At 41.7% G+C, this 21,067-nt stretch overlaps 1 protein-coding gene across 3 annotated transcripts in view; it reads right to left on the bottom strand.

Annotated features, from left to right (window-relative positions):
• Positions 1 to 21,067, bottom strand: part of CHD6 (chromodomain helicase DNA binding protein 6) — a 176,700-nt gene that overhangs the window by 85,905 nt on the left and 69,728 nt on the right. For all 3 annotated transcript variants that reach the window (XM_034641310.1, XM_034641311.1, XM_034641312.1), the window contains exons 7-15: positions 12,700 to 12,762; positions 11,812 to 11,870; positions 11,068 to 11,185; positions 6,722 to 6,808; positions 6,394 to 6,528; positions 4,125 to 4,246; positions 2,731 to 2,974; positions 1,346 to 1,522; positions 611 to 754 (exon numbers count right to left, since the gene is read on the bottom strand). In XM_034641310.1, the coding sequence (XP_034497201.1) occupies positions 611 to 754; positions 1,346 to 1,522; positions 2,731 to 2,974; positions 4,125 to 4,246; positions 6,394 to 6,528; positions 6,722 to 6,808; positions 11,068 to 11,185; positions 11,812 to 11,870; positions 12,700 to 12,762 (1,149 nt within the window). The remainder of the gene's footprint in view (positions 1 to 610; positions 755 to 1,345; positions 1,523 to 2,730; positions 2,975 to 4,124; positions 4,247 to 6,393; positions 6,529 to 6,721; positions 6,809 to 11,067; positions 11,186 to 11,811; positions 11,871 to 12,699; positions 12,763 to 21,067) is intronic.

Genomic DNA, 21,067 nt, shown 5'->3' with positions numbered 1-21,067 from the left:
GTCTGGCTTATTTCTGTAATTTCTAGTCAAGATTTCTACCCACCACAGACAGATATTTATTAATGTTGGCTGTTCTGGATTAGCTTTTATTCCAATAAACTAGACTCAGGGCCACATCTTTGAAAACCGAGGAAATCTAGTTGATTTGGACAAAACTGGACTTACCAACTATTCTAGTATATGACTGCCTTTTTCTCCTTACTATCTGTGTAGTTTGTTGTACTCAAGATGATGAGCGTGGGAATGTGCTGCAGATTATGTAGGAGGAAGAATGAAGGAGGAAGAAAGCAGAGGAAGGCACCATGCTCCTGAGTTCAGGAAGGAATGAAATCACTGACCTTGCACGTGAGATCAATGAAGGCAAGAAGCCTGATATGCTAACCCGGGATATTTTAGATGCTGATTCATTTATACCTCCAGAGTAAAAGGAACTCCTAATAATCAGTTTACCCTCCTCAATATAAACAAACAAATTAAATAAAGGAGCTAATGCTCATTTTAGCAGGGATGTGAGAACCTGCTAATGCCTGTCCTCACAATGACTTGTTCTGTCCTTGATGGTGAAGGTAATCATCACATTGTCTCCTCAATCTTTCAGGCCCCTATTTACCTGTTCCTCTGTTTTCAGATCTCCAAATTCCTCCAAGAAAGCAGTCTCTGAAGGAAACTGTGATGGCTCCAGAAAATTCAGCAAGCTGAAGAGCTCCTCCACAGAGTTCTGCAAGGGTGTCCCCGTGAGCAGCACTTTGTGTTCCTGCACAAATTAATAGTACACAATAAGCAGTGCGAGCCACCAAAACAGTATGCTTTTGAAGCCAGGGCATTCTGTGCTCACTTTCGGGCAATTTAGTTTGGCTATTATGGAAAGATAGGATGACACCGTTTCAGGGCAGGTACGGTCAACTAACAGATCAACCTTCCTTTCACATCACTGATTCCAGCAGCAATTTCACGTAAGTGAAAGCAACATTCATTCATTCATTCATTCATTTTTACCACCCTCTACATACTGGGCACTGTGCCAAGGCCATCATCCTTGGTACTGGATCATTCAGGGTTTTGGAAACAAACTGAAACACCCTACGTTTCCAGGTCACAAATTTCATGGTATTTAAGACTTACCCTGGGTCCCCTTGGGAATCTATGTGTGGCAAAGGTCAAATTGTTGACCCACTTTGTAACAAAAAACCTTTTGATTCCTGCACTATCACAGACAGAGATGGCAGAAAGAAAACTGAGAATAAACAGACTATGTACAAGTAAGCAACATGCAGAATGGCTACAGAATGCTTCCACAGTGCATAGGTGGAACCTGAGTCAATGTGAAGAGCTTGCTAGCTCTCACCAGGGCCATGAGCTTCAGACCCTCCAGAAGTTTGCAGTTCCTGTTCTTCAATCTGTGGGCTTCGTCAATTATCACACAGCTCCAGTGAATCTTTTTCAGCTCTGGGCAGTCTGCCAGGATCATCTCAAACGTTGTGATGACAACATGGAACTTGAAGACTCCTGAAAGGGGGTTTCCCTGAGGGTGACACAACGGAAGGTGAAGCTTTATGCCATGACTACAGAATTGGTCTAATGCGTTCCCAGCGGGGGCATAGGAGGCAGCAGTGTAAAATACTAGGGCCTCGGTAAGAGAAGCCAGTAAGCACTGTCCTTCCTCGTTTGGAAAAGAGAGAATATAAGGATGAACCAGCTATTTAGACAAGAGAGAGCCCTCATTACATCGATGAAACAGAAGTAAGAGACACAGGCCCTCACAATGGTGAGACATATGAGCAAATATGGAAGACGCAGCAAGGAAGCTTTTTATTTATTAATTGTGATAGTAAGGAAAGCAGATGGGTATTGATTCACACATTCCCAGCTAGGACTGGTCTCAACCACACGGAGCCTGAATACCCAAGGAGACCTTCTTTGCTCCTTTTCAAATACGGTTAATTTCACCTTGTAACTGGGGTCCCAGCACACGTTCAAAGTACTGTTCCTGATTCACACGGGACAAGAGCTACCGGGCAGAACACATCTTCGTCTTTCACCTATTTTAGTGTTGCCGTTAAAGAGCAGAGCTGCATCATGTTACAGCACATCTGAAATTTCTTCCAAGTGTCTCCTTTTGCTATTAATGAAATCCCTGGGGGAGAGCGCTTTCTTCTGGTTGGATTAATTTAATTTTCACCTTGCTTGATTATAAAAACCAGTGGCCAGGACAAGCTTACAAGCATACTCAGTAAAGTGATTATAAGTAACAAAACCCCCAAAACCCCCACAGTCTATTGTGCTTTCAACAATTTAAATCCTGTCTTCTCTTTATCCTTCCCTGTCAAATGTGTTAACCTCCTCTCCAAGCTCCCTAAGAACTCATCCTCTGTACACTAATTCTTCCACTCACTTTTTTCACTGAGCATATAATAAGCCAGATAAAGTCTTCTGCATGTCAAAGCAACTTCATAAGCCAACCAAGAAGCCAAGCTTTCAGTATCCTAAAAAGAGCCTCTGGCATATTTCAGAGAGTGAAAAGCATGCCCTACAAATCCTATGTTTTATCACAAACTAAACTACCAAGGAGAAGCAAGAAGTCTGCCCCAATAAATAGAAGACTCCACAAAGTCAGTCGATGGTAACCCAAGGTGCAGGGTATTAAAACTCCTGAGGGCAAGTGACAGGAAGGCTGTTCTGAACAATGACATCAGGCTGTCACCAGTTCTCTGAGACCTGTGCAAGGCTCACCTGTGCATCTCTGTACACCATCTCATACTGCTGGATCATCTGCCTGCTGATCTGGCTGCCATGGTACACAATGGCATTCATCTCTGTCCATGTCCGGAACTCCCGCTCCCAGTTCGTGATGGTGGAGAGGGGGGCGATGATGAGGAATGGGCCATGGATTCCCCGGAGGAATATCTCTGAGAGAAATGTGATGGACTGGATGGTTTTCCCAAGGCCCATCTCATCAGCCAAAATACAGTTTTTTCTGCAGACAGTAAGAAATACAGATAATTCATCATCGATGTAAGAAAGTATAGAGGCTGGGTATAACTAAAAAGATACTTCAGAAGCACACTGTGACCTGTAAGGTCATCGGTGAAGGGCCTTATCAGCATTTTCCAGAGATGCAACTGAGGTATGTTTTTATTATGATGATTCGCACCCTGCCTATTTCCCAAAAAGGAATGACAGCCACTTGAGAGAAAATACAGGAAAGACGTCCATATACTATAAAGTGAGACACAAGGAGAAAAAAAATATGCCTCAAACCTAAGCCAATTTCTGTACCTGACACACTTCATGGAAGCCAAGGCAAAAATAAAAGGTTGCGTGATTTTCATTGTCATTATTTGTGTCATCGAGGGTGAACTTTTAACCCACACACAAAAATTCCTTATCAAAGTAAAAATGTTGGTCTCTCCTGGTGATCCAGAATCCCAGACTGCACAGAGCTGGGGCACTCGAAGGGTGTGGCCCCGTCAGTCTCACTCCTCACTGCACAGTGGGCACTGGAAAGCTTAGGGGAGCAGCGCTCCAAGTCGCTCTATGAGTACGTGGCACAGACTACACTGGGTAGTAGTCTTGTGTGTTCTCCACTACAGTATGCTGTCTTTAGAATTCATACTAGGAGTACACTCTAGAATGTCACAAAAACCTCAAATTTCATCTGTTTCATCGAGATTCTGATGGGAACCAAAGCACGAAGAGTCCAAAACTGAGTGGTACAGCCCCAGTCTAGAATATCCAGGGCTCACGAACAAGTAGCAGAGGTGGGACTACAATCCAGATCTGTTTCCTTTTGAGTCAATTTCTTCTAAAGACTTAGAGAAAACGATCTTTTGGATTTTGTTTCATCTAATTGGGCCTAACCTCTTGGCTAGAATGGCAAAGAAAAAAAGAAGCATAAAGTCAACAATGTCTAAAATCATTCCTTGTGGTTGGAGAATCACCTGATATAGAGTCTTGGCATGCCTCATATACAAAGATTGCCACCCTAAACCCGTGGCTAGGTTGCACTCTCTCACCACCTTGCTAGCTACTGCTGCTCTAAGCAGGCTAAGGCGACATCTCCCTCCAGGTACAAACACGTGGGAGGGTAACTGTCTGTGAACACAGCCGAGGCTCTGGTTCCTCACCTGTTATACCAGTTAAAAAGAAGCCAATTCATCCCCTCCAGCTGGTACTCCCGGAGCTGGTTACTGTTCTTATACTCTCGAGACTTCTCCAGTTTCTGCCAGGAGTCTGAAGCAGGCCTCTCCTAGTGTAGGAAGGCAGACAGAACAAAACACACAGAGAATGATGTTTGAATTGCATAACATGAACAGGGACACAGGATAATAATGGGGAAGGTGGCAAATCTCAAAACACTGTCCTAAAGCTGGCTGGCTTCAAGCTGCAGTTACTATGATCTGACTAAGGTATATATATGTATACATACACACACACACGCCTAATATAAGGCAAGCCCCTACATTTTCTAGATTTCACCAGATTAAACTAAGAACACCTCTATAAAATTTGCAAGTAATTAAAGAAAAAGAGAACAGACCCCCCTACAACCTTGGTAAGTGTTACACTGTTTTACCCAGACTCCTGGATGCCATTCCCACTTACACTACCATCTCCCTGCAAACCAAGAGTAGTCAGGTGTTTTGGTTTCTATAGATAATTTTTCTTTGTTATTTCTTTGTGCATGTGGTAGCAGCTCAGGAAAGTACAGTGGGTCAAATATTTTCTTGATTAGTTCCTAGAGTCAGTATAAGGCAAAAAGCCTGTAAAAGCAAAACTGCAAATTCCTTAAATACCCCATAAACATATTTTCCCGTATGAAATACTGATTTCCAAATATAATTTATCTTTTCTGTACTGAAGGAAACACCATATTTACCACATTCCAATATACCATTCCAATATAGAATTTTTGAGATAAAATTTCAAAATGTGCATTTTAAGTGAGAGAACAAATAAATCAGAAACAAAGAGACAAGTGTGAAATAATACTATGGTTCACCGAGAGATGAAAACAGCAGCATCGCAATATCAAAGAAGTAAAGGAAAAGTGAAATTGCCTGAAAACACTTGAGAATTCATATTCTTGCCAAATGCAGGTAGTCAGTCTGAGGAAGTAAGTAGGATTCAGGCTGAGAGAGTAAGAATCCTGGTTCCTTAGAGATAATAACTTACAATTAGCTTCAGAATGGAAATGCTCTCTACTCTCTGCCCCCACACGAGTTTGTCCCTGCCTTGTGCCACACATCCCCATTAGTGTGATGCCATGTGTGTCCACGCACACACATGCCTCTCCCGTTAACCTGTGAGTTCCTGGGGGCTGGGCATGCACCTTCTTTCTTATTATATGTCACTCAAGACTCAGCCAACAGCAGATGTTTAACAGTGACTGATGAATTAACAACAGACAACAGCTGTAGGAGAGGGTTGAAAGAGAAATTTATTAACCAGTCATACAGACGAAACATCATTAAAAACTATGTAGATTTCTAATCACAGTTCTGCACCTCAAGATTCCTCCACACACTTCACATGCCAAAAAACAAAAACAAAACACTGCTTTTGAGTAGACTCTGACAGAGATCTAATTTCAATGTCAAGCTCTTGTCTCCTGAGTCTTGACTTTCCAGGGATGTAAAAACAACAAATAAGGAATTGGATAAGGGTTCTTCATATAAAAGCGGCGACTTTTAAAAAACAGAAGCTTATCATTCCGGTCTATAGCCATATTCAACAACTCTGATTCTCTTCCCAAGTCAGTCACATCTTAACCAGGCTCTCCTAATTCTACATCTTTTTAATTATTGACACTCTATATACAACTATTTGTCAGGTACCCTGGGACATTTATGCAACTTGGTGGGAATGATCCAGAATCATAAAAACAAACTGAGTAAATAAGTATATATTGAAAACCTATGTTCTCTCTGTGAATCCCAGGGATCTACAGATAGAAGATCGTTCTTCCCCTCAAGAATATTCCAGTTGAGTAAAGGCAGAGGATAAAAACAAAGAAAAAAGATCACTGATGGAGCAAGAGGTAATAGGAAACAAGAAAGATACTACCAATTTATTGAGCCTCTTTCCCATGCCAGGCATTTCTTACACGCTCTATCTTACTGACTCCATAGAGCACCATATACCAAGAAATTGAAGCTCATATTCAAGGTTCTTAAATGTCACACACATCAAAATAGAGCCTAGACCAAATGTTGACCAGAGTGCTAGCAAAGTCTGATTTGGGGAGAAAGACACACTGAATTCCAAGTTCAATGGAGAGTATCCAAGGGTAAGACACCAACAAAGACCACTTCTGAGCACAGGCCCACAGACATCCAGGATTGCCAAGGTCATAAAGTCACCTGTTAGAAGAGGTGCCAAACAGGGATACATTACCACATGTTTAATTTCAGGGAGAACTTGAAGAGACTCAAATTCTTTAACTTTTGCAGGATCTACGTCTTCCTCTAGCTCCCACGTGCTTTCTTCATAAGGCAGCGAGCACCACTTTACCAGGTAATGCGTCACTTCCTGGTGGGAAACAAGAGAGAAGTTTATGTTCTACTAGATTAAAGGAGTCAATCATACTCTAGCCAACCTCTGAAAAACCCACCCTATCACACATAAATGCCATTAAAACAAAGACCACATGTTAACAAAACAAGCAAAATACGTACTAAGAAGGGAAGGCTCTTTAGGGGAGCCAAAATGACAAAACACCCACCTCTCCTGTTTCTGCATCTTTGGTGTGGGCCACCTCCAGGACGCGATCAACTTCTACATAGTCTGGGTTGAACAAGTCTTCATCAGGCTAGTGCAAACAAAGGAGAGGGGTTAGAAACCAACATCCAGGGGTTCACCTGTAAGTGACCCCCTACTCTGGGCTTATCAGGGAACACAGAATAGAAGGAGTAGCTTGAGAATAAAAGTCACAGCACAGGCATTTCTTCACTTCCCCAAATCCTGCTCTCCATGACTGAATTTTTGGGTTACACCACGGCCAGAGTAAGACTCTCCTAATGGTCATTATAGTACTGCACAAAACACAGCACAAGGATTCCCTTTTTCTTACTGCTTCTCGTTCCAAAGATAACGCTTGGAAACCCAGAATTAGTTCCTTTTTCTTCTATATCTCAACAATAGTAGCAAACATTAAGAGACCTGAGGGGAGCTTCTGGCGGACTGATAATGTTCTATTTCCTGATCTACGTGGTGGCTACACAGGTGTGTTTATTTTGTAAAAATTCACTGAGCTGCACGCTTAGGATTTGTTTACCTTCGTGTACATTATGCTTTCCAAAAAAGTGTACTTACAAAATAATAATAAGCATCACATGGAAATATTTAACCTGTGTCCAGGGTGATGCTAAGTGCTCTAAGTCTCAAAATTACTTTATGGACTAGATACAGTAATTATTTTACAGATGAAGAAACTGACTCAGAGAGGTTAAATAAGTAATATGACCAAAGCCACAGAGCTGTGTGAACTGGAAGGTTTACCCAGGTCTTTCTTACCCAGAAGCCCTCCTCTCAGACTGCTAGAATGTTCTTATTGCCCCTTTGGTTGGAAGGCACTTTAGGGGCTATCTAGTTTCATCTTCAACACAGGAATGCTTTTTATAACATCCCTGGCAACCCTCCCTCAGATTCCATTATTCCCTGTTTGGGAATTTACTACCCTCTAAGGCCTGATCCACTGCCCAGACAGCTTTACCTCTGCCTGCTCAGTGGCAGCATCATGATCTTGATCTTTATTGTATTAAATTATAGCCGAGCTTCCTTCCCGTAACTGGGGCTCGCTGGTGCGACTGCTTCCTCTAGCAGCCGTAACTAAGTTCATTCTCCATCTATGCTGGCTCTTCAACAAATTCCACCCGATCTGGGTGAAACTACTCAAGGTGTTCGACAGTTCTTGGGGGCCCAAGTTTCCAGATCCCTTCGTGATGTAGAGAGCTAGCACTTATGAACAGTGGCCACGGGCCACTGTGCTAAGCACTTCTATAAGCCCTGTGTCATTTAATCCTCACAGGTGTTCTGTGAGGCTGATACTATTAGGAGTTCTGCTTTACACGGAGGATACTGGGTCCGAAGGAGCTTATGCAAGTGGCCCAAGGGCACTGAAGTGTGTGTGTGTGGTGATGGTGGGGTTGGGGCGGGGCGGGGGGATGCAGGAGCTGAACCTGCAGCCTGGGAGGTTGGCTGCAGAGCCCAGGCTCCTAGCACCACGCAGTCCCGTTTCCACGTTTGCTGAGAAGCACTCAGCTGTGCTTCCTTTTCCGGCCTGACAGTCCTGCAGCTGCACTCAGGCCCACTAAGTCCCCGCTGAACCTGATACTCAAATGAACACAACACTCGGGAATGTTCTAAGATTACTGTTACTTCTTAGGCAGCTGCACACCCTCCTCCTGACCAACCGGAAACTTGTCATTTAACGGGCACTATCTTTTCTCCCTAGAACTGCTAGTCAGTCATTTTCCCCGCTCCAAAGTTACAAAGATTCAAAACTACAAATGTGTGACTTTACATATATTGACTGCCATTCTATTTCACTCATCCTAGCCTGTCCAGTAAACCTGAACTCTGATTCTGTCATCTATTCTCCCAGCATGAGGTCTGGTTTCCAGGGCCCAAGCGTAGAAGGCCTCGACCCCTGCAGAGGACGGGAAGCCTCTGCCTCTCGCGCCTGAGTCTCTTCCACAGGTGCCCCTGCCCACCTCATAACGCAGCTGGAAATAATGGATATGAAGAAGCTCTAGTCAAAACTAAGTTATTACTGATCTCATAAGAATATTACTTATCCAAGTCATTAATAAAAATGTTGAACAGCTCAAGACTGAAGACATTATTACAGGAACCACTCCCCACTCTTCCTCCTCCTCAATCTCAGGATCTCCTCCAGTCTTTTCAAAAGCCTTTCCTTCCACAAGAGTTATGCGCTCCTGGTACATTTTTTTCTATACACTGTAACATAGCTTCAGCTCTCTAACTCCCAATCCAGTAAAAAAAATCCCTCCCTTGGGAATAAAGCAGAAAAAAGACACATGGGGCTTTGTAGGCTACATGAAGGGCTGTGGACTTTATTTCAAGAAAATATGAAGCGCTGAAGGGTCTGGAGCAGGCGTAGAGCATAAGGCAAACCTGGTCCCTCACCAGGGAGCAACCAAATAATTACTGAGCACTGACCCTGTGCCTGGCACCAAGGACAGAAATACAAGGAAGACATGTCCCCGTCTGTCTCATAGGGCTTAAAATGGAAGAAAGAGATATGTAAACACGTTACTACACTGAAAATACTTGCTAAAATAGAGGTGCAAATAAAATGTTCCAAGAACAGAGGGAGAGTGTCCAGTGGGGCCTCAAGACGGTCTTCCAATTCTACTTGTCGTCTTCTTTCCCCAGTTCTCTATGACAAGAACAACGCTACGAGAAAGTTTTCACATTCTTTAAAACAATCCGGAGAGGGCTGGGGCCAAATACTAAGGCCAAAGATGAAGGCCCCCACCCCGGGATGAGAGGAACGCTTACTGACATCATCCTAAAGTAATTTTCTGTCACTTGAGGAACAGGCACACCACGTGACGAATAAGTTGGTTAAGCAGTGCACCAATGTACTACAGTCTGACGGCACCTGAGTGCACTCTGGAGACCAGCACTTGCAACTAGATTTTAAGAATAATTTTTATGGTTTCTTTTAAGTTATCTGTATAAACTTTTAAAACTACATGCTATATAGAAAAGAAAAAATGAAAGTCGCTATGATCCCATCAACCAGAGAAGTGACATCTGCGTTTTCATTTACATTCAGGACACTTTCCACATATTATTACGGTGCCTCTTTTCTCCTGCACTCCCCCCAAAATGGAACTGCCCCCCGCACTGAAAAAGGCTGACATATAGCACCACAGCCTCTTTCTGTGTCATTAACAACTGTTCTCCCATATCACTTTTACCAGAGCACAGTTCTGTGGGATGTACACATAATTTAACAAACGCCTATTATCTAACAGTGTGTGTGTTTGCAATTTTTCACCAATGTAAATGACTGAATGTCACAGCTAACTCTGTACCAGGACTCAACAGTTTCCTTAAAACACATGGCAGAATTAGAATTGCTGGGACAAAGGATGTGAACATTTTGAGATATTTCACATCTGCTGCCATTCGTCTCTTCTGGCAGGTCGTACTAGGTTATGTTCCCCCTGCTAGATATAAGACTGTCTCTGCCCTACATCCTCACCAGCAACGAGTAATACTTATTTTTAAAACCTTCAAATATTTGGTAAGTAAAAACTAGAAAATTCCTATTTTAATTTGCATTTTTTTGACTATTAGTGAAAGTGACCACATTTTTGTATGGTTAAAAGCATTTCTTATCAATAACATTAGTTGTCGTGTGCATGTATGTGTGTATAAATACAAACGGGAAGGTTCCCATACTGGGTAAGAAGAATGTATGCCACATATATACATGTGTGTATAAGTATATATTTAAGAAATATGTGTATGTATGTAATACATGTATTTCCTAATTATTTACTTTAAGATTTGTTTAGTAGTATTTTCTAATATACAGACAGTATAGATTCATTTAATGCCCAAATCCATCAATCCTTCCTCTCACCCTAGGGACCATACTTAGGAATACCCAAGCTTATATAAATTCCCTTATTTATTTACTCTCTAATATTTTACTCTCTAATATATTTAATAATAGTTTTTATTTTTTACATTCAAAGTTTACATCTTTTTGGATTTCTGTTTTGGGGAGTGGGGGGAGGAGGGAATGAAGGTTTTCTGCACATTTCTCTTGCCCTAGCTATTTATAGATATTCTGACCAAGACGCACGTTCTTATGAGTTGTCAGTTTGTAAGGCTCAACCCTTATAACTTGGTGGATAATTTTTTCCCTTTGGCTTAAATCTGGACTGGTTTTGCTGCAGATCAGTGCACATTTAGCAATGTGACTTAAGCAATGGATCTGCACAGGACTTCGACTTCAAGAAACTTAAACTCAGCATTTACTACTCCGAGAAAAGGAACGGTTAAGTTAGTTGGTAAATACTGCTTCACCTCAGTAAAAATGTGCTTCATCTGGGCTTGTTTATTCCTAAATCGCTTGATCTTCTGTGCGATGCGAGGATCCTTTTCCAGCTCTTCCATTGTGGCCCATTTACAATGTAAGTAGGAACTATGCAAAGACACATAAAATGTGAGACAAGTGCAAACTACCAAATCACTGAGCTTTAAAGTGTTTCAGTAAACTGGGTGACCATCTAACCCAGAAGGTGTGGTTTGTAGTGAAACTGCTAGAGACTGGGCTCAGAAGGGCCTTGCGCTAAGGGCAAAAACAGACATGAAACACTGCCGGGATTCCACACGACCGGTCCTTCTGCAGCTTCTACAGGAACTGCCTCAGAGCACAGGCAGGGCAGCATGGGCAGGTTATCATTAATACACATCAGGGTAAGTGGGCACGTAGCAGAGGAAGAAAGAAAAATGCAAGAGCTATAGGACCATGGTTCTCCAACCTGGGTGCAAATGAGACGGCACAGGGAGGTTTTAATAAAGCACCGATCCTTGGGACCGACTCCCAGGGTCTGACTCAGCTGGTCCTGAGTGGAGCAAGGGCTTCTCTGGTGACTGTCTGTGTAGCCAAAGGTGAGCACCACTATCTAAGGTGAACTTGGAGTCAACTGAGATCTGTGGATCAGGCCTCAGGGGCCATTCTTGGAAAACACAGAGGATGGTGTGATGAGGGAAAGGAAATTTTATTCATATAAATCCAAACACAAATAATATAGGAAAAAGACGTACAAATTTCTATACTTAACGTAGAATAGCTCCAAGTCGAATGGGGGCTCTCCTGGGTGAACCTGTAACCAACAGCAAGCAGTTAACAGCCCAGACCCCTCAGATCATCCTTCTACAGCACAAGAAAACAGGTACATCAGCACCCCTGCCTGGTTTTAGTACAGGTTTCTTGAGGATGTTCTCATTTTCCCAAGTCTTTTCCTGACAGATACTGAGCAGCTTTCCCAAAGGATGAATCCGCAACTAGCTAGAAGGCAAAAAAAAAATTATCCTCCTGGTGTCCTTTCGGGGTCCAGGCTGGGACGGCACTCAGCTGAGAAACTCAAACTGGCCCAGGGCTCTGAGAGCTGTCAGGACCAGAGCCCGCCATGCAAGTGAAAACCTGGGTCTCTGGCATGCCCCCAACCACCACCCTGAAACATCCGTGGTGTTCACTCTCAAAGTAAGGAAGTGTGCTCTCATAAATACTTGAAGGTAAAACTGTGTCCTCACCAGCACACATACCCCTCACCCCAAGCATGCTCTCTAGAGGATCCCTACAATGGCCCCAACGTGTCTAAGAACCCCCCCTCCCCGCCAAAGGTTTTCAATAGGACTCTTTCCATGTCTTCCTTCTGGCCCCCTGAGGACTTTCCATGGGCTACAGCAACTAAGGGACAAATACCTTTTGCTACGATCACTATGGAGGAAAAAAATTATTGGGGCTCTACCCTCAAATATTTAATAATTTTATGATCTAAAATCTTCCATGGGGGTGAAAAGTCAGACAATGTTCTTGCCTAGCTCTCACTCTGGCCAGTCACGACCATTCCAAGTTCTTTAGCCAAATACCTCTTCACAGAGGGTATAACCTGTGCTAGTGACAGAAAAGCTGGCACATGAGCCACCAACCTCCTGGACGGTCTTAGACGCCAGGATCTTCTCAATGATGTTTGCGTCATCTTCTGGAGGCTCCTGGAGACAGAAAAGTTAAAAAGATGGAAAATTACTGGCACCACAGAATCCAAGAAATAATCCTGTAAGAAATACTACAGCAGGGGCGCCTGGGTGGCACAGCGGTTAAGCGTCTGCCTTCAGCTCAGGGTGTGATCCTGGCGTTCTGGGATCGAGCCCCACATCAGTCCTCCACTATGAGCCTGCTTCTTCCTCTCCCACTCCCCCTGCTTGTGTTCCCTCTCTCGCTGGCTGTCTCGATCTCTGCGGAATAAATAAATAAAAATCTTAAAAAAAAAAAAAAGAAAGAAATACTACAGCAGATACTACTTTGTCTGAAAGCTCACCTGTGAGCACTGAGGCCTCCCTCCTATCGGTCCACAGAGTGCTCAAAAGATCATAAACATTCCAACCTCTGGGCACAACCCTAACACCTTCCCCTTCCACGTGAGCAGAGAAGTTACTCGCTTCTCAGACTCTTAATTTCAGATCTGTCTTCAGTATCACTAAAAATGGTCCTAGGACTTCCTTTTCTGCCAAACCTGCCTACATGCTGCAGCATAGAATTTGCAGAAAGGTGTAGCACACAGGAGTCTGGGGGCCCTGGAATCAGAGAGTCCTAATTCTAACACCTACCAGCTACTGACTTTGTATATAAGTCAATTAACACCTCTTAGTTTCCATATCTGTTAAAATAGGAGTTAAAAATACTTATCTCACTGGGTTACTGGGAGGATAAAATGGTATGTGAAAATATTTTTGGAACAGTAAGCACTATGCAAATGCAAGGTATAATTATTCTCTACTAAATGATACCGTCTTTCCCTTCTGTGGCTGGAATTGGTCGTTTCACTGATCATCCCTTGACTATAAATCCTAACTGAAAACAAATTAATATCTTCCTTTCTACCCCAGATACACATCAACATTTCTAGGCTCCTGAGCTCTATGAAATCTCTTTCTACAGAGTATTTGATTAAACAATGACAAACTTAAAAAGGGTGCGTTGAGTCAGAACACTCTTGTGTTTGACACTCTTCCTAGGATTTTATCTGAGCTGTTCTATTTTAGAGGTTTCGTATGCACTACGTGACCTTGTCAGATCTAGGAGAACAGCGTACGGGAAGAACACTCATCACGATAGCCTTAACTCCCAAAATAACCTGGGTTCCTGATCAGAACTTTTCAAAACAATGACTTATGCTACATCTCACTGTCTTTAGTCCTACCCATTTTAGGGCTCAGCTGTCCCAGACCTGTACCATTATAGAAAGCATATTTTCTAAGATCTTAAATCAAGCTTTCCCCTAGAAAAGTAATAAAGGAAAAAAAAAAAAGATGAGGAGGGCAGATGGTAGAAAAGAAGTATGAAGATCAGCAGGCGTTGACAGATGCTCCCAAAGGTTACAAATATTTATTACATTCCCCTAGACACATGGCACTGTGCTAGGTGCCATGCCAAAGTTAATCCAAAGTGACAAGAGTCTTTCCCACTGCTCAGCAAGAAGACAAACGAACTGAGCCTACCATACAGTAGGAAGAAGGGATGCGAAGACAGACTAAGCTTTTGTTTTTCTGCTCAAGTATTTGTTCTGCCTGGTTTTTGTCTGTTTGTTTGTTTTTTTGAGAGAGGGACAGAGAGCACATACACATTTGCACAAGCGGGGGGTGGGAGTGGAAGTGGGGGGAGGGGCAGAGGAAGAGAGAGGGTCCCAAGCAGGCTCCAACTCAGCGTACAGCCCAATACGGGGCTCAATCTCATGACCCTGAGATCATGACCTGAGCCAAAATCAAGAGTTGGATGCTTAACCAACTGCGTTCTGCTTGATTCTTAAGCGTAAGTAAGGAAAGGGGAAGGAGGCAGTTGACTGTTGCTTGTTTTCTCCCACTACAGTATAAACCTCCTGAGGGCAGGGATCCCCATTTGTTTTATTGGCTGCTATAGCTAATGCCTTGAAGAGGCCTGGCAGCGGTGGGTGACAAGAAATATCTGCTGAATGCTAAATACAAGCAGGAGGGAAAGAGAGGACACAGGGAGGAAATAAAGCATCAAACTCACTGGGGTCACAGACTGGAAATGGTTATTATTCTTAATCTACATCACTTAATTAAAAAGTCTCCCCCTTCTCCAGACACTCAGATCTATCTAATACCGTCAGGACGGCTAACAGTAAGGGCCAGAGCTAGGGGTACTTTCTTAAGCCGAAAGATTACTACCCCAATGCTGCAGCAAGCAAACAGAGCTCTGACTATGGCAAGTGGGCCGTGAGCAAAGGAGCAGGTGCTAGGTTAAGAGAAAGTAGATCAATGAATGAACCAACTTTCTTCCTAACTTCCTACTTCATTTCCTTCCTAAATTTCTTCCACATTATTTATCGAGTGTCTTTTATGTTTATTCTCTGGTCTTACAGAAATAGATGAGCTATAGTCTTCATCAGCAAGGAACTATCAGATATGCTAACATAACACTTTAAAAGTTATTGAGGTATGGCATACATACAGTATATAGAGATCTCAAGTGTACAATGATGAATTTACATATATACACATACACTTGTAGAAATACCACCCAGATCAAGTTACATAACATTTCCGACATTCTGGAAGACTTGTGCCCCCACTGGAAGTAACTCCTATTGAGACTTCTACCACTGATTAGTTTTGTCTATTACTAAACTTCATGTAAATGGAATTTTATAGTATGTGGTTCATTCTTCTGTATTTCTGCATAGTATTTTGTTGCATAAATATACTACCATTTATTTATTCATTCTACTGTTGAGGAATATTTGGGTTGCTTCCAACATTCATATAAATTTTATGTCTTTTGGTGGACAAATGTACTCATTTATCTCGGATATATACATAAAAGTGGAATTACTAGGTTATGAGGTAGGTTGTACGTTTAAGTTTTAACGAGTATCGTCAAAATTTTTTCCAAAGTGATTGTAACAATTTTTACACCTATCAGCAATGTATGGGAGGAGTTCCAGCTGACTTGATATTGTCAGTCTTAAAAATTTTAGCGATTCTCGTGGATATGCAGTATTATCTCTCTAATTCACATCTCCCTGATAACTAAGGACACCGAGCACCTTTTCACATGCATTGGCAATGAGGGTAATCTCTCTGAAGCTCCTGCTCAAGTCATTTGCCTATTTTAAGAATTATCCTTTTTTTTTTTTTTTTTAAATTTGTGAGAGTTCTTTACACATTTCTGAATAAAGTCGTGTCGGTTATATAGATTACAAGTATTATTTATCAATCTATGGTCTGCCTTTTGAGTCTGTAAATGTGTCTCTCGAACAGAAGTTCTATATAATCCACCATCTCAATCTTTTTTCTTACGTATTATTGTGCCCTGTTTAAAGAATCTTTTGCTGCCACCAAGGTCATTCATCAAGCCACATAAAGTAATTTAAAATTTTCTTGTAGCCACGTTAAGAAAATAAAAACAGATGAAATTAATTTAATAAATATTTTACTTAAGCCAATACATCTAAAAACTTATCATTTCAAGATGTAATCAATGTCAAATTATTAATGAAGTATTTTATATTCTTTTTTCATACTAAGTCTTTAAAATCCAATGTGTACTTCACACTTAAAACACATCTGAACTCAGACTAGACATACTTGAAGTGCTTAACAGCCACATGTGGCTAGTAGAAGCCCTACTGAGCAGTGTAGCTCTGTTTTCTTCCACTGGTCTACTTGTTCTTATGGCAACACCACCATGTCTTCATTACTGTAGCCTGATTACAAGTCTGCATTATAACTTACTTCTTTTTAAAGACTGCTTTGGCTATTCTAGGTCTTTTGTGTTTCCATTATCAATTTCTATCAAAAAACACCCCACTTAAAACTCTGATTGGGACTGAATTACAGACATCTTAACAATACTGAATATATGTACATCATATATTGCTCCATTTATTTAGGTCTCCTTTAATTTATTTCAGCAATGTTTTTCATATAGAGAGGGCCTGTGTATCTTTTGAGTTATTCCAGGATATCTAGTATTTCTGATGATGTTACAAACGGCGTTTTATGACCTTTCCTGATTTCATGTTGCTAGTTTATAGAAATGAAACAGATGGGGGCGCCTGGGTGGCATAGCGGTTAAGCGTCTGCCTTCGGCTCAGGGCGTGATCCCAGCGTTATGGGATCGAGCCCCACATCAGGCTCCTCTGCTATGAGCCTGCTGCTTCCTCTCCCACTCCCCCTGCTTGTGTTCCCTCTCTCACTGGCTGTCTCTATCTCTGTCAAATAAATAAATAAAAATCTTAAAAAAAAAAAAAAGAAATGAAACAGATGGTTTTATGTATTGTCTTTGTGTCCAAAAAGTTAGCTAAATCCACATTTCTTAATGCTAATGGTTTGTCAATTCTGTTGAATCTTCTATGCATTGTCATGTCATCTACAAATAATGAATATTACTTCTTCCCTTCCAATCTTTAAACTTTTTATTTCTTTGTTTTCCTTACTGAAGTAGCCAGGACCACCAGTGCATTTCTGAATATAATGATAATAGAGGAATTTTTTTCTTATTCCCAAATTCAGGGGGAAAGTATTCAATATCATACCATTTAATTCAATATTAGTACTCAGTTTTTATCCAGTGTTTTTTCAGTCTTTGGTTTTCTACTGTTTCAGACACACCTGGGTATGGTTTTCACTTTTGTATTTTTCCTGCATGGGAGTTATACCTGATGTTGAATCTACTGGTTGATACCCCCTCCCATCAGTTTATGGCGGGGGGGCCTTGGCCATTAATTTTATCTTCAAACACTCCTCTGCCCCTATCTCTCCTCCATGCCTAGGACTCTAATCAGATATATATTAACACCTTTTCACTGTACCCCAATTATTTCTTACACCTCATTCTGATCTTTGCATTCTCTTTTCTCTCTATGCTTCAGGTTAGAAATTTTCTATTGATTGTCTTCCAAGTCACCAATCTTATCTTCTGCTCTAACTAATCTGCTTTTAAAGTCATCTACTGTGTTCTAAGTTTTTTAAATTAGAATTTTCATTTCCAGACTGTTGATTTCTCTTTACAGATTCATTTCTCCACTGGAAGTCTTCACTTTAAAACTTTTTTTGCCCAATTTCTTTTATTTTCTTTCACACATCAATCATAGTTATTCTAAAGTTCTTTTCTGCTCATTCCAGTATCTGGATCATCTAGGGTCTGCTTGTATTATATATGTATTCTCTTGCTTTTTCCCCAGCCTTTTCAAATGTCCAGTAGTTTTTTACTTATGGTAGATCTTGTGAATAAAGGAACCATAAAGCTCCAAACAATATTTTCCATAACTGTTTACTATTTTCTCTTAGACACTATGAGAGGGGGTGGTCCCTTGGGTCCAATCAGAGACTGAATTGGGTCAGGCTTTGAATTGGGTCAAAATTCAGTCCATCTCTTGTTCTACTCTATTTCTTGAGCATGAATGTCCAAGGTCACTACCAACTGAGTCTGGCAGATCTTTTTATCCTGAGCCCTGGAGTCTCCAATCCCAAAGCAGGTTAAAAATCTCTCTTAGGGGCGCCTGGGTGGCACAGCGGTTGAGTGTCTGCCTTCGGCTCAGGGCGTGATCCCGGCGTTATGGGATCGAGCCCCACATCAGGCTCCTCTGCTATGAGCCTGCTTCTTCCTCTCCCACTCCCCCTGCTTGTGTTCCCTCTCTCGCTGACTGTCTCTATCTCTGTTGAATGAATAAATAAAATCTTAAAAAAAAAAAAATCTCTCTTAAGGGAGAGTCCATTTTTCTACACTAGGCCCATCCTTTTAGTGAGATTTTCCCTCTAAGTACTGTGAGACTGTGAGATTTCAATCTGCCTTCTGGATGAGCCACTAACTTCTTGGGCTACCCCAGAAGTCTCCTGGGGAAAGCCCCTTGCTTTAGGGATTCCTCTAGTTTCCAATCATCTCACAACCCTGTAAAATCCATCACCAGCAGGGTCAGACAGTTTCTCTTCAACCCAGAATAGTCAGTTTGCGCCAAGCCTGATCCTCAACCCATGCCCAGAACTGAGGAACGTTTCCAGAGAAGAAACAGTCTGCAATTGTCGGGCTCATCTAGGAATAGCTCTCTGCTGTCTGGAATTTTAGTTCATCTAATTCTTGTTGCTTCCACAGATATCAGATGTCTTTAAAAATATGTTTGTTGCAATTTATGGTTTTTGTTGTTGTTTTTTTCCTTGCAGTGAGTGTAACCCTGCTACGACCTACTGTATCTTCCCTGGAAGTAGGAATCCTCCAATATCAACACTAATTTCTGGAGCTCCCTAGGGCCTACTTTTTACTCTTTTCTATCTCTACTCCTTTTCCTGGTGATCTTGTCCAGTCTCATGGTTTTAAATACGGGCTAAATCATTACACCAACCAAGTTTACATATCCATCTCAGAACCTCCCCTCAACTGACACTCATATATCTACTTGTTACTTGCCATCTCCACTTGATTACCTTGGAAGTATTTCACACTTAAAATGTCTACAAGTAAACTTATCCTAGCCAACCTCCCACCCTTACCCATTCCACCTGCAGTTTTCTCCCATCTGAGTGACAGGGAACTCTATCCTTCTTGGTGTTCAAACCAAAAATCTTGGTGTTATCCTTGATTCCTCTTTTCTTTCCATATACCATGTCTGATTAGCCAAGAAATCATGTTGGCTCCATCTTCAAAATATGTCCAGAATCCAGCCATTTCTCACTACCTCCACTGCTTCTACCCTGGCCTAAACCACCTTCATTTCTCAACCAGATTATTCCCAAAAGCCTTCTAACTAGTCTCCCTGCTACCACTCCTGCTCAACTCGTCTATTTGCAATACAACATTCAGTATGGCCCTTTTTATTATGTCCCTCTTTTCCTTAAACTGCTTAAAACGCTTCTCTCTTAACTCAGAGTAAAACCAAGGATCTTTCAAAGGCTACAAACTCTGCTGGGCCTCACTAAGCCTCCCACCTTCTGTTACCTTTCAGGTCTCCCTGTGTTTTCCTCATATACAAGGGCAGCTTGTGTCTACCCCAGACACTTTGTATCAGCTATTTCCTCTGCCTGAAATGCTCTTCTCCCCCTCATGACTCCCTCACCCATTTACTTTCTTCAATTCTTTGCTCAAATCTTACCCTCCTGAGGCCAAAACAGCCCACCCTATTTAAAACTGCAACCCTCATTCGTCAATTCCACATCACTCCTCTTCTGATTTTTTTTCCATAGGACTTACTACCATGAAAAACTATACAATATTATTATTTTTTAGGTTTGTTCCTAGCCTCTCCCTCATTATTTCCACCCTTTGGAAGCTCTGAGCTTCGCCCTATGGCCTCCTAGCCCATGAGGTTCAAAATGTACCACATGTGAGGCAGAGAGCACAGGCATGGTTTTGCAGGCTTCCTCTCCATTTGTTGTGGCTCCCTCTGTGAGAGCGGGGATTTTTGTCTCTTTTGCTCCTTGAGGTTATCTGAGGTTATCTCCAGCACAAAACAGTCCTCGGCATGTAGCAGGTGCTCAGTAAGTATTTTTGAAGAAATAATGTTTAGAGATTTTGCAATACAACATGGTTGTAATAGCAAAAAGCAAGTGCTTTGGAACACAGAAGGGCACCGAGTTAGATCTTGGTTAACCAGCATTAAACTTTCATCATTGCTGACTACCTTTCCTGCCCACTCCCAAGTGTGTATAACCCAGACTAGCCAGGGAGCATTCATACATGTACATGCATGCTGAAAGGGAACAACGATCTCTTCCTCACTACCAGATTGTTTCAAACATTCTTATTCTTATCTACCATGAAGAACAGAAAAAGATGGGTTTTAGTGGTAGGATTCTGATGGCTATTTGGAGTTTTTAGGTAGGACCAGCCAAATCCAAGGAAAGGTTAACACATGGACAAGAAAGGACACAACTTTACTCTGAGTAATGAAAGGATGGAGGGCTTCAAACATTCTTCACAATAGAAAATTTTCAAGTAAAAAATTAAGGAATTTGAAATAAAATTTCAATTTATCTTTTGGCACTGGTTAAAGAAAGGGGGATGAACACTAGTGTCAAAAAAACAAAAACAAAAAAACCCAGAACAGTGGTTATCATCAAAATACTGAGAGCAGGTTTTACCCTATCCTAATAAAAGGAAAAGGGAATTCATTTCCAAAATACATATCAGAGTAGGAAGGAAACTAGAAAATCAGGACTTTTCTAAACAGAGATTGTGCATAAGCACGATCATATGTGTATAAACACTCAGTGTATACAGATACACACAGATATAAACTAAATCTGCTTGCCAAACACACTTCCATAACAACCATCTGTTCTC

Source organism: Ailuropoda melanoleuca, chromosome 13 (genome assembly GCF_002007445.2).
Source record: "Ailuropoda melanoleuca isolate Jingjing chromosome 13, ASM200744v2, whole genome shotgun sequence".
NCBI classification, from domain to species: Eukaryota; Metazoa; Chordata; class Mammalia; order Carnivora; family Ursidae; genus Ailuropoda; species Ailuropoda melanoleuca.
Note: the sequence above shows the minus strand (reverse complement) of the source record. Positions and strands in the feature narration are given on the sequence as shown.